The 14,439-nt window shown below is 36.2% G+C and overlaps 1 protein-coding gene across 2 annotated transcripts in view; it reads left to right on the forward strand.

Annotated features, from left to right (window-relative positions):
- The window catches only part of LOC141344060 (TSC22 domain family protein 2-like), a 25,993-nt gene extending 15,829 nt beyond the window's left edge, over positions 1-10,164 (forward strand). Inside the window, exons 2-4 of one of the 2 annotated variants that reach the window (XM_073848787.1) lie at positions 2,090-2,164; positions 7,268-7,319; positions 8,808-10,164. In XM_073848787.1, coding sequence (XP_073704888.1) covers positions 2,090-2,164; positions 7,268-7,319; positions 8,808-9,122 — 442 coding nt within the window. In that variant the 3' untranslated portion in view covers positions 9,123-10,164. The remainder of the gene's footprint in view (positions 1-2,089; positions 2,165-7,267; positions 7,320-8,807) is intronic. The other variant, XM_073848788.1, reaches the window with a different exon arrangement.
- The last annotated feature ends 4,275 nt before the right edge of the window (positions 10,165-14,439 follow it).

A 14,439-nucleotide genomic window follows, 5' to 3' on the forward strand; every position in this document is an offset into this window, starting at 1 on the left:
GCTTTTAAAGCCCGTCTATAGCTGGACATACTGTTTTTCCATGCAATTCTAAAAACCTCTAAGTTAGTTTTTCTCCATTTACGTAAGATTACGAGTTTCTTTTTTTAGAGAATGGGTATTACTGTTGTACCATGGCACAGTACGTTTTTCTCTAACCTTTTTTAGCTTGATGGGGGCAACAGCTTCTAATGTATTAGAGAAGATAGTGCCCATGTTACTAGTCATTTTGTCTAGTTCATTTGTATTTATGGGTACACAGAGCAGCTGAGATAAATCAGGCAGGTTATTTGTGAACCTATCTTTGGTAGCAGGAACAATAGTTCTGCCCAGACGATAGCGCGGAGCTATATAGTTAACATCAGTGATACGCAGCATGCACGATATGAGGAAATGATCAGTAACATCATCGCTTTGAGGTACGATATCTATATCAGTAAGATCAAGTCCGTGCGATATAATTAGATCTAGTGTATGATTAAAACGATGAGTGGGTCCGGTGACGTTTTGCTTGACTCCAAAGGAGTTTATCAGGTCAGTAAACGCAAGTCCTAACGCATCATTTGTATTATCAACATGAATGTTAAAATCCCCAGCAATTAATGCTTTATCAAAATTAACCAATAGGTCTGAGAGGAAATCTGCAAATTCTTTTAGGAAATCTGTATACGGCCCTGGAGGTCTATACACAGTAGCCAGAGCAAGAGATAGGAGAGATTTCTTTTGCATATCTGACAGAGTAACATTAAATAGAAGTACTTCAAATGAATTAAACCTGTACCCTGTTTTCTGAGTAACATTGAAAATATCACTATAAATTGTTGCAACACCACCGCCACGACCGATCTGACGGGGCTCATGCTTATAACAGTAGTTTGGTGGAGTAGACTCATTCAGACCAATATAGTCGTTTGGTTTTAGCCAAGTTTTACTTAAGCAGAGTACATCAAAGCTATTATCCATGATCATTTCATTTACAATAAGTGCTTTGGGTGCGAGTGATCTAATGTTTAGGGGCCCAAGCTTTAAAAATGGTTTTTGTTCATTTGTGCATTTTTCTGGTTTAATCACGATTAGATTTTTTCTAGATCCTGCATAAAATTTGTTTTGACCTCACTATTCGAGGAACAGACACAGTCTTTATAGATTGGACAGCACGAGTACTATCGTTTAAATGTGCAGAACAAAAGCCATCGTCGCAACTATTTGAAGAATTGCTTACTAGTCAAATGGAGCGCAGCAATTACTGGAAATGTAGTTGGGTTTTTTTTTTTTTTTTTTTTTTTTTTAAGACTTTTCCAACTCTGACTTTGGAAAAGTTCTGTAGAATGGCCCATAAATACACTGTATAAAGACAACTTATGCATATGCATATTTAATGAGATGTAATAAAAAAAAATCTCTAATGTATATCTGTAAATATTCTGATTCTGACATGGGTATAAAACATAATGGTCACAAAAGCAAATTATACAAAAAATCGCAACAATCACATTACATAATTTGCAGCAGCAAATTTTTTGTAATTATGTGACCCTGGACCACAAAATAAGTAATAAGCTGAATAAATTAGCATTGATGTATGGTTGTATGTATGACAATATTTGGTTGAGATATAGCCATTTAAAAATCTGGAATCTGAGGAAAATTGAGCAAATATATCAAAATCGCCTTAAAGTTGTCCAAATGAAGTTGTTAGCGATACATATTACCAATTAAAAATTACGTTTTGCAATATTCATGGTAGAAAATGTACAAAATATCTTCATTGTACATGATCTTTATTTAATATCCGGAATATTTTTGGCATAAAAATTAAAATATCATAAATAATTTTGACCCCTATAATGTGTTATTAGCTATTGCTATAAATTTACCCGTGTTACTTACGACTGGTTTTGTGGTCCAGGGTCATATGTATAGTGAATGTCTTATATATTGCCCAGTTTATCTCAACTGTTCTCTTGTCATTTTAAACACTACAGACTAAGCAGGCTACAAACAAACACGTCTTTGATTTCCTCTTTGGCCTGTACTACTTATTTCTCACATAACCTTTTCTATTTCTCTCTTTCCGCTGGATGGAGTGCAGGAATCCCTCCACAGCTTTCTTCCAAGCCTTCCAGTCTGGCAGTAGGCTGAAGGACTCAAAGATGACCTGTGATAGGTACAGTCTCTGGTGTGAAGGCAAATGACGGTTGAAGTGTGCTGCATGGGGCTTAAACGGTGCTTTTTGCTGTGAAGCTCAGCGAAATCATAACCGCACAGTGCTCGTATGCAAATTGCAGTATTAATAAATGTGGGCTAATATGCGATAATGATTTGTTTCAAAAACATTGCTTTTTCACTAATGCAATTAATTAGCAGAGTGTTGAGCTGCAAGGCTTTTATACGCCAGAGTGCCACAGTGCACCCCCACTTTTTCAGCTGCGTTTGTTCCTGAAGTATTTTATATTTAAGGGTTGCACTTTATTTTACAGTATGTAGACTTGCAGTGTGCTTACTCAAGAATGTACTGGGTTGTATAAAGTAACTACATGGGTTGAGGTTAGGTTTAGGAGTAGTTATAATAATAGTACATAGTATATACACAGAGAACAGGATTGTAAAATAAAGTGCTACAGATTTCTAACAGAAGTCTTTGAAGCGTTTTAAGCCGTGAACAAAATCAAACAGATGCTAGGTTAAAAAAAAAAGCAACAAAAAAAAAAGTATTTGAAACTCGGATAAAATAACAAAGTTACAAAACTGTGTACTCGGTGGATTTGAGGGGAAAAAACTACAATCCCGTGAACTATTGCGAATAACAATGAAATTAAAAATAATATAAAAGTATTTAAAACTTTTGAAATGCAAATACACATACACTACCAGTCAAAAGTTTTTGAACAGTAAGATTTTTAATGTTTTTAAGGAAGTCTTCACCAAGCCTGTATTAATTTGGTCCAAAGTACAGCAAAAACAGTAATATTGTGAATATTTTTACTATTAAAAATAACAGCTTTCTATTAAAATAATGATTTAATGTTGTTGTTGTTATTAATAAATACAAAAATATGAATTATTAATATTATTATTAAAACAGTATTTTTTTTCAGGATTCTTTGAATAGAAAGATCCAAAGATCTTTTTTTTTTATTATTTAGCAAGGATGCTTTAGTGATAAAGACATTTATAATGTTACAAAAGATTTCTATTTTAGATAAATGTTGTTCTTCTGAATTTTCTATTAATCAAAGAAACCTGAAAACAATTCTACTCAGCTGTTTTCAACATAATAAATGTTTTTTTGAGCAGCAAATCAGAATATCAGAATGATTTCTGAAGGATCATGTGACACTAAAGACTGGAGAAATTATGCAAAAAATCTGCTTTGAAATCAAATTAATAAATTACATTTTAAAATATATTAAAAAAAATAGAAAGCGGTTGTTATAAATAGTAAAAATATTTCAAAATTTTGCTGTACTTTGGATCAAATAAATGCAGGCTTTGTGATCACAAGAGACTTTTTAAAAAAACATTACAAATTTGACTGGCAGTGTACAGTATATAATTATTGCTATTTTATTTCTTTTGATGCAGTTTGCTTGCTTATTGGAAGAATGTGCAGAATCATGGGTAATGAAGTTTTAAACCAAGAATTCCACTGTTAAAAAACAAAAACGCAAAATAATGCGAATTGATGGCTTCAACAAAAGCACATACCATAGATTAACAACCTCATTGTTCAAAATAAATTTCTGTATGGTGAAAGTGAATTACTTTTTTTACTTAAACCCAAATTTAGTAGTTTTTTTTTTTTTTTTGTGCAAAACCACAGGTTGGGCTAGTCTGTTAATGATCTAGTTGACTAGACCTGAGCATCTCCAAGTAAATGCACCACTGCTAAAGATCCTAAACTTACTAGTTGTTTAGTGACTGTCCTGGCCCATTCTAAGTTGACTATTTTTCAGGTTACAAGAGTCATCTTGGATTCTTGACAGTAACCTTACGTTCTCACCTCAATGCATCTTGTTTTTGAAGTCAAGAATAAGTAAGACAAGCAATCTTTTGTTTGTATGGACAAGCCTGCCTTTAAATACCTTTGCTTGAGGTCACCAGCAGCCATTGCTGTGGTCTGGGATATGTTGCAAGACTGGATCTAATTCATCAGTCAAACAAGTTCCCCAGCATACTGTTTACTTAGGTGAAAGGATCCTGGTTAAAATTATCTTTGGTCAGTATTTTGACTCTAAGGCAGTAGAGAGCATGAGACGAGATGCCTTTTGCTGTTTTTGTGTGGGCATTGAAGAGCACACATGCTCTTTGTATGTTTGTGCAGCCTGAAAATGCAAGATGGCACTCGAACCTCTTCATATTTGTGACTTTTTGTCACTTTTTAACTTTTGTTGACCTTTGTGTGACTGTATAATTCTTCAGCAGTTGCGTGTGCATGTGTACGTGGATATGCTTGTGAAAGTTAGCGTTACAACAACTTGGAGAGCAGTTTAGTCTCCCAAGTTGTGTCAGTATGATTTTGTACTAAATGCATTTCCTCTTAAATGGACATCTTACGGTTGATGCTTATCTGCTTTTCCTGTGCAAGCAAATTGCAGGGAAAAGTACAGAGTGTCTCTAAATCAGTGTCATCATTGGCTGTCATGGTCTACACGTGTAAGCTCTGATTCAGTGCTGCGGATGGAGAGATGGGTTCAGAAAAACAGCAGCATGTGTACGAACATGATACAGAAAGTTAAGGGGGAGACAAATTATGCTCTCAGGCCTGGTTACCTTTAATTTTTGTAAATATTTGAATTTGGGTTAGATTTTTTTGCCCCTTATTTATTTGACAGTAAAAGAAAGTCATATTTACTGTAGTAAAATATAGGAATGTAATATCAAAATCTCACAATACCATAATATTGCAATATGCACTAATTTCTGCACTTGAAAGAGATATTTTAAATTTGGACTGCAATAACATTACCTATTTAAACCGCTAGCTAGGGCTGTGCAATTACGGTCAAATACATGCAAAAATATTTAAAAATGAGTAGCTTGGTGATTATTCATGTAAACGCTTGTCAGTTGTTTCTTAAATGATCATAAACAGTTGAGAATGAAAATAGGTGTGTAACAGCATATTGGATCCGTGTGGCACCAGTGTTGTTTTTGACAACCATCTTAGATTTAGTCTTAGTCTTTTGGACTAAAATGGTTATTAGTTTTAGTCAAATTTTAGTCACTTCTATATGTGATAGTTTTAGTCCAATTTTAGTCGACGAAAAGTCAAAAAGGTTTTAGTCGACGAAAAATCAAAAAGGTTTTAGTCTAGTTTTAGTCAAAAAAAAAGGGGAAAAAGTAGTCTTTTAACAAATTAATGTAGGTCAGTATGTATTTTGCTGTTGGGTAGTGTCAGTTAAGTTCTGAAAATAGCAGATCTATAGTTCAACACAATGTGAGCTTCCGGATCTACTAATTTCACCAATAATTACAATAATGAAGGAATGTTTTAAAACATAAAAGACAAACAAGGATGGAATGCTAAAACGGCTTGCCATACTAGTATGTCAAAGAGTATTTAATGCTAACACGGCTTGCCATAGCGGCAGATATTTTCCGGTTTTAATTGGCATGCACAATAAGCAGAAATGTCATGCATTTTAAACGTCTGACGGACCATCCACTAACATTTTCGTCTGTTCTCGTCTCGTCAAGGAAAACTCACACACGTCTCGTCATGTTTTAGTCATCAACGAGCCATTTTTATCTCGTCAACGTCTCGTTATCGTCATGAAAAAAAGTGGCGTCAACGAAATGATTTCGTCATCGTCATCGTTGACGAAAACAACACTGTGGCACTCAAAGCGGCAACAAATATTCCTTCTGCCGCCTCTGTGCTTAATATAAATAAAACGTAAAAATACAAAGAGAAAAATCACACATCGCTCTTGAATGAAGGACTTTTGTAGTTTTAATAAGAAACAAAGCATGTTTAACTATTACAGTGAAGACACTGTTTTATTTTACATAAAAATAATTACATTTAACTTCTGTAGTATTGTTAGACTACTTTAGACTTGCATAAAAGGATTCAGTATTTTTTTTTTTTTTTCTGCTGTATTGCTATCTTTAAATTAATCACTAATATAAAGTTTTGGACCCAGTCATAATCGTGTTAAATAATCGTGATTACAACATTGACCAAAATAATCGTGATTATGATTTTTGCCAAAATCTGGCAGCCCTACCGCTAGCTATCAGCAATTCATACTGTACTTTTATTTTGACGGAAACGTCAGTAGAGCTTTTTTTGGATGAAAAACGCCAGCTTCAGTGAAAACAGTCTTACAAAAACAGATACTGTCAGATACTGTGCCAAATCATAATGGCTCAAAACACAATTTAAAAGACCTTTTATCTTAGAATATTTAAAAAAAAAAAAAATCTACACTTATTGCCCGAAGTCTTTTAATATGGTCATGTGACCATGATAATATCAAGAGTTTCACTATCGCGATACCACGATATTTGTAATATCGTTACATCCTTAGTAAAATATCCTGATTTAAATAACACTTTTTCTATTCGAATACATTTTAAATTGTAATTTTATTCCTGTGACGCAAAGTTGAATTTTCAGCATCATTACTCGAAGTCTTGAGTGGCACATGATCCTTCAGAAATCATTCTATTAAGTTGCTGCTCAATAAATATTTAATCAATTTTGAAAGCAGCTGTGCTCCTAAATATTTAGTGAAAATAGTGAACAATTTTTTAGGATTTATGAATGAATAAAGTTTGTTGTGAGTGTAATTGCGTAATTTTACAGCAGATTGAGTAACATGATTGTTTTCTTGTGCATGTTCATAAATTAAGTAAACTTCAGACTCCACCTGCTTTGCACAGAAGGCCATGTAAGAGTGTCCGATGAAGGCTGCTGCCCCACACACAGCACTGTACTCTACTCTACTGTACTGTACTGTAAGAGCTGTTTGTGATGGTCAGTAGTGGATATGAGGGGCAGACTGACTCGTGCACTGCAGTACTCACGCTGCTGCTCCACGAGCGTCTAGTTTCCACACGCAGCAGGTCATTTTGATTGATGTGTGTGTGCTGCAGCGTAACATACACAGAGTCTGGAGAAAGAAGCAGCAGCAGGAACAGTGCTGCTTGTTTGTTTTTCTTTAAGGTTTCAGGTTTTAAACTTCTGCAAAATGAATATGATGTATTTGTAAGCAACAAAGATTTTGAATAACAATCTCTTTCTTTTTTCCCCCAATTGCAGTGCCTCTGGAGCAAGTGTGGTTGCCATCGATAATAAAATAGAGCAAGCAATGGTAAGTTATTCATTTTGAATATATAAAAATCTTAAAATGTTAAAATTGAAGTTTTATGTATATACTGTATGTATACACGATTATACTTTTAAGATTTTAATAACACAGCCCTGCATCTTGAAAAAAATCCTGATTTGCAAAAAACAAAACAAAAAAACTTACTTTGAAAATATAAATTAAAAACTTTCCACCACATAGTTTTTTTTTTCCCCCACCAAAATAAGAATGAAGATTTTTCTAATTAAATATACACTGGCATTTAAAAGTTTGGGATCAGTTTTAAAGAATTCTCTTATGCTCATCAAGGCTGCATTTATTTGATACAAATACAGAAAAACTGTTATTTTGTGAAAGTTTATTACAATATAAATTATCAGAGGAGTTCACTTACAGAACAAACATTTACAGATAATTTACTTACCCCCTTGCCATCCAAGATGTTCATGCCTTTCTTTCTTTACCCTAAATTTTGAACGGTAGTGTATATTGTTAGAAAAATTGTTTTAAATAAATGCATTTACATAAATGTAATTTAAATGTAAATAAATGCTGTTCTTTTTAACCTTTTATCAAAGATTGTTAAAAATATATAGCACAGGTTCCAAATAAAATATTAAGCAGCACAACTGTTTCCAACACTGATAACAAATCAGCATACTAGAATGATTTCTGAAGGATGATGTGCCCCTGAAGAGTATTGATGCTGAAAATTCAGCTTCGATCACAGGAATAAATGATATTTTAATGTATATTAAAATAGAAAAAACATTATTTTACATTGTAATAAAATTTCACAATATAATTTTTTTTCTGCATTTTTGATCAAATAAATGCAGCCTAGATGAGCATAAGAAAATCTTACTGACCCCAAATGTATGAACGGCAGTGTATGTATCAACTTTAATGCACTTATCAAAATAACATCCTGTCAAATGTTAAATAGAGCCAGTTTTAATGGTAAGGTGTATATGTACATGTGTCATTTACCATACAATCTGCAAAAAGTGTAAAAATGTTCAAATGCATTAATCTCAAAGAACTTTACATAAACATAAGTTTAAAAATGACAAGCTTCTTTCACAAAATCTGTAGTTTTCCATAGTAAAACAAATGTAGCAGAACACATTTGGCTCATGTTTGCATTTTCTTCTAACCTTGAAAATCAGGATTAGGCATGAAATAATGTCTTCAGAATCATTTATACATGTGAAAATTGGCTGAGAATTGAACAAACAGTTGTAAATCTGGCACAGAGGAAGACTGGAATTGTCTTTGTGGCAGTTTTTCTGCTGATTAACTGATAATTCAAGACAACTACACCTTACAAATGGTTGCTGAGAGCAAAAATGCTATAAAATGCATATTTTATGAGAAAAACAGGGGCTATTTTTGGAATACGATGCAGGGCAGTGCAGTAGACAAATGTTGAATGGATGCCATTCTGCACCATTTCCTGAACTGATGTCATGTTTTGGCACCATCACGCAGGATTTAGTAAAAAGCCATCTGATGTATGCCGTGCGGGAGGAGGTGGAGGTGTTGAAGGAGCAAATCAAGGAGCTCTTCGAGAGGAACTCTGTGCTGGAGCGAGAGAACGCGGTGCTCAAGTCTCTGGCCAACAACGACCAGCTCTCTCAGCTCCCCGTCCAGTCCAACTCCAACCCCAACCCCAACCCCTCCAGCGCTCCCGTCCCGGGCCAAGCCCAGCCCCAAACTCAACCTCAGCCTTACCTTCAGATGGACGCCAACAAGACTATGGAGTCCCTGCCACGACAGCCGCAGCCCAACGTCACCTCCGCCTGAGCGAGGCCAACGAGGTCTTGTCCCGCTTGGCCCCCTTCCCCCCGGACGAGTTTGTGAAGAGAGTTATTTTTTTAATAAAAAAGAGAATCCAGCCATGAAAAGGGTGTATTTTTTAGCATTGCAGTTTTCATGTAAGAAGCGAGAAGAGTCTATTTTCAGAGCCGCCGTACTTCACGTGATTTCGATTCACCAGTCAGTACTGTTTTTGTTATTTATAATAGGGCTGCTATTTTCAGAGAGGAACAATGTCACAGAACCCATCAGTCCGACAGCGGCAGTCTTACCGTATCAATCATCAATGCAAACGCAAACGCAAACAGTGACCGACTAGCAGTGGGTAGCGTTTAAACACTAACAGCGACGTTTCTCTGTGGATTAAGAATGTGAACCTGGTGTGAATGTACATTTTGTATAGTGTAAAAAAGAGCGTAACAAGTTTGTACAGGTTTGTAGGCGAAGATCGAAACTGAATCCTCATTGGTCTACCGTGATGAAGAAAGAGCTTCTGTTGCTGGTAGGATGTTGAAAAAAAAGAAGTCAGTTGCCATATTCTCCTGCCCCCTACCCTGATGTCTCGTATGTTTTTGGGGTCGGGAAGGGGATTTAAAAGAAAAAACTGTGAAGTTGTTCAACCTACTTTGTAACCAAAGATGCAAAGCTGTGTAATTCAATTTTCTTTTTAGTTTTATTTTGTTATGCACACTCTATGTATTTTTTTTTTTTTTTTTTTATAATTGTTCCTCACAACAAACTTTTTTTGTTGCTTTTAGGCATGTTCTGCATGATCTGTAAAAGACCACTTTCTTACCTCATTTGTATTGGGCACTCATATTGTAAGTAGTCTGTGAATAGTGTCAGCAGGGGAAGGAGATATGGAGGTGATGGCGAGGAGACAAAACAGACTAGTGTGTGAGACGCACTAGCCACAGAAAATGAAGTGAGCCATGTTTCGTTCATTTAAATGGTGTTTGAATTTCATATGCCAATAGTTTTGTTACAGTGCAAATTTTAATGTATTTAAATAAATGCAATATTCAAATTACCAAGCTGCTCGGGAGTATTTCTATCAGAGGATGCTGGAAACGGGGTGTGAAATTGTCTGCGATACTCTTGTTTCTGCTTTATGCGCCGTGATAATTCTTTTCACACTTTAAGTCTCACATGATTTGACTGTAGGCAGCGACTTCCCCACATTAAGAGGAAACCAGACGAATCTTCCTCGATGTGTGGGCTACTGACACGTACTGCTCGTAAACATACCCTGATATTTTAAGACAACAGTATATAGCATTTTAGGCATACAAAAAGAAGAGTGAACTCACTATAAAAGACTAAACAGGGCTGTTACATGGCAGAAATATGCTGCTTTTTTTAAAGAATTGTATATGTAATTTTATACACACGTGACCATGGACCACAAAACCAGTCATAAGGCTAATTTTTTTTGTATGGACTTTCCATTTCCATAAATAAGCTTTCCATTGATGTATGGTTTAAGGATGGGACATATTTGGCTGAGATACAACCACAGGTGCTGGTCATATAATTAGAATATCTAATTCCATTCAAGAAGTGAAACTTGTATAATGTGTACATTCATTCCACACAGACTGGTCTATTTCAAGTGTTTATTTCTTTTAATTTTGATGACTATAACTGACAACTAATGAAAACCCCAATTCAGTATCTCAGAAAATTAGAATATTACTTAAGACCAATACAAAGAGGATTTTTAGAAATTTTGGCCAACTGAAAAGTATGAGCATGTACAGCACTCAATACTTAGTTGGGGTTCCTTTTGCCTGAATTACTGCAGCAATGCGGCGTGGCATGAAGTCGATCAGTCTGTGGCACTGCTCAGGTCTTATGAGAGCCCAGGTTGCTCTGATAGTGGCCTTCAGCTCTTCTGCATTGTTGGGTCTGGTATATCGCATCTTCCTCTTCACAATACCCCATAGATTTTCTATGGGGTTAAGGCAGTGGTTCTCAAACTTTTTTGGTCGTGCCCCCCTTTAAACCTTTAAAAAATCTGGTGCCCCCCCACCTCCAAAACCATCAAAACCATTTGAAAGTGGGAGGACACAAACAGGATTTTTAAAAATCCCCAAGTGGAAATTACGCCCCTGCATGAGCTGAACTCTGCCGCTGAGTTATCATTTGTGAATGTATGCTGTTGTACAGTATACCGAGACTGAGGAGCCAGAATGCCGCAGTTCAGCGGAGTGCAGTGTCAGTGACATCTCTGCTGGACGCGACAAAGCGACAGTTGCAAATCATTTTAACTTTGAAGCCGAGAGCAATTATACCTCGTCAAACTTTCTGCATTGAGCTTTTTATTGACCAGCACCTGCCTGGGTCTGTGCGAATTCATCTATGGTTTTATCTTCTCTTTCACACACCGATCCATCTCCCATTCTAAGTGACGTCCTTTGGCTGTTTACGTTTTTATACTTATTTTTCTGCTGATGGCCCGCGCCCCCCCGCAATACTCGTGCACCCCCCCTGGCGGGCGGGCGGGCCCCCCACTTTGAGAACCACTGGGTTAAAGTCAGGTGAGTTTGCTGGCCAATTAAGAACAGGAATACCATGATCCTTAAACCAGGTACTGGTAGCTTTGGCACTGTGTGCAGGTGCCAAGTCCTGTTGGAAAATGAAATCTGCATCTTCATAAAGTTAGCAGCAGGAAGCATGAACCGCTCTAAAACATCCTGGTATACAGCTGCGTTGACCTTGGACCTCAGAAAACACAGTGGACCAACACCAGCAGATGACATGGCACCCCAAACCATCTGACTGTGGAAACTTTACACTGGACCTCAAGCAACGTGGATTCTGTGCCTCTCCTCTCTTCCTCTAGACTCTGGGACCCTGATTTCCAAAGGAAATGCAAAATTTACTTTCATCAGAGAACATAACTTTGGACCACTCAGCAGCAGTCCAGTGCTTTTTGTCTTTAGCCCAGGTGAGATGCTTCTGACGCTGTCTGTTGTTCAAGAGTGGCTTGACACAAGGAATGCGACAGCTGAAACCCATGTCTTGCATACGTCTGTGCGTAGTGGTTCTTGAAGCACTGACTCCAGCTGCAGTCCACTTTTTGTGAATCTCCCCCACGTTTTTGAATGGGTTTTGTTTCACAATTCTCTCCAGGGTGCGGTTATCCCTATTGCTTGTACACTTTTTTTTCCTACCGCATCTTTTCCTTCCCTTCGCCTCTCTATTAATGTGCTTGGACACAGAGCTCTGTGAACAGCCAGCCTCTTTTGTGTCTTGCCCTCCTTGTGCAAGGTGTCAATGGTCGTCTTTTGGACAACTGTCAAATCAGCAGTCTTCCCCATGATTGTGTAGCCTACAGAACTAGACTGAGAGACAATTTCAAGGCCTTTGCAGGTGTTTTGAGTTAATTAGCTGATTAGAGTGTGGCACCAGGTGTCTTCAATACTAAGCCTTTTCACAATATTCTAATTTTCTGAGATACTGAGTCGGGGTTTTCATTAGTTGTCAGTTATAGTCATCAAAATTAAAAGAAATAAACACTTGAAATATATCAGTCTGTGTGGAATGAATGTATACATTATACAAGTTTCACTTCTTGAATGGAATTAGTGAAATCAACTTTTTGAAGATATTCTAATTATATGACCAGCACCTGTATATGAAAATCTAAAATCTAAGGGTGCAAAAAAAAAAAAAAAATCACATTTAAAGTTGTCCAAACGAAGTTCTGAGCAGTGCATATTACTAATCAAAAATTAAGTTTTGCTACATTTACGGAAGGAAAATTACAAAACATCGTCATGGAACATGTCTTTACTTAATATCCTAATGATTTTTGCCATAAAAGAAAAATCTATCATTTTGACCCAATTTTTTTGGGCTATTGCTACAATTATACCCGTACAACTGAAGACGGGTTTTGTGGTCCATGGTCACATATTAATTTTCTACACATTTCCTCCACACCAAACTTTCATTTTGAGGTGAAACACAGCATAAATGTCACAGTTTTCATGATTCAGCTATCCACCTTTTCTTTAACGCAGAAGTAAGCCTATGGATGAAACTTCCAGTTCAATAGCCGCTATAGGGAAGATAACATCATGCAGTAAATGGTTAAACTGTTCACACTACAAGCCAGAGTGTTCATAATTGAGATTAAACATTAAAATAAAATGATAAGACACACCTATGTGCAATAACAAGCAGCAAAACGTGCTAAAAATAGTCGGACGCAGATGAGACTGGAAGCCATACCCATTAAATTTAGACATGGCCACGCCCACTCTTATAGGAAGAAAAAGGTGAATATAGTCAAAAACACATTTGGATACAGATTTATCTTTAACCTGTATTACACTATTTAATTGTATTATAGTTGTACTTTTTTCCCTATAAAGTACCTTTAAACTAAATAGAGGTGCATTTGAGGAGGCAAGGGAGGCAGTGTCTCTTCAAAATATTGGATTAGAAAAAAAAAATGTAGCACAAACAAACAAAAAAAACACACCAATATTACAAAAAATAACATTACAAAGTAAACAAAGAAATGTTGCCCAACAGCGACACCAGCAGAGTCTGGGTATGTGACCACAGTATCACAAGTAACATGAGAGGAGGAAATGCCTCCATCGCTATATGATTGGACATGGCTGGTTATGATTATGGGATAAATCCTTTCTCTTGGGTTCGTGACTCAATCTGAATGAACAACATAACAGCCTTAAAGGAGTAGTTCACTTTCAGAACAAAAATGTACAGATAATGTACTCACCCCCTTGTCTTTCTTTTTCAGTCGTAAAGAAATGATGTTTTTTGAATAAAACATTTCAGGATTTCTCTCCATATAATGGACTTCTATGGTGCCCCCAAGTTTGAACTTTTAAAATGCAGCTTCAAAAGGGCTCTAAACAATCCCAGCCGAGGAAAAAAGGGTCTTATCTAGTGAAATGATCTATTATCTTCTAAAAAACATTTACACCTTGTATACTTTTTAATCTTGCCGAGCTAGACAAGATGCATTTGAGGTTAAAAAGTATAGAAATTGTATTTTTTTTTTTTTTTTTTTTAGAAAATAACCCATCATTTTGCTGGATAAGATCGTTTTGAAACTGCATTTTGGAAGTTCAAACTCGGGGGCACCATAGAAGTCCACTATATCCTGAATGTTTTACTCAAAAAACAATTTCCTTACAACTGAAGAAAGAAAGACATGAACATCTTGGATGGCAAGGGGGTGAATACATTATATGTACATTTTTGTTCTGAAAGTGAACTAGGCCTACTCCTTTAATGGAAAGACTAATTTTAAAAAGTAAGTAAA

This window comes from Garra rufa, chromosome 10 (genome assembly GCF_049309525.1).
Source record: "Garra rufa chromosome 10, GarRuf1.0, whole genome shotgun sequence".
Lineage (NCBI taxonomy): Eukaryota > Metazoa > Chordata > Actinopteri > Cypriniformes > Cyprinidae > Garra > Garra rufa.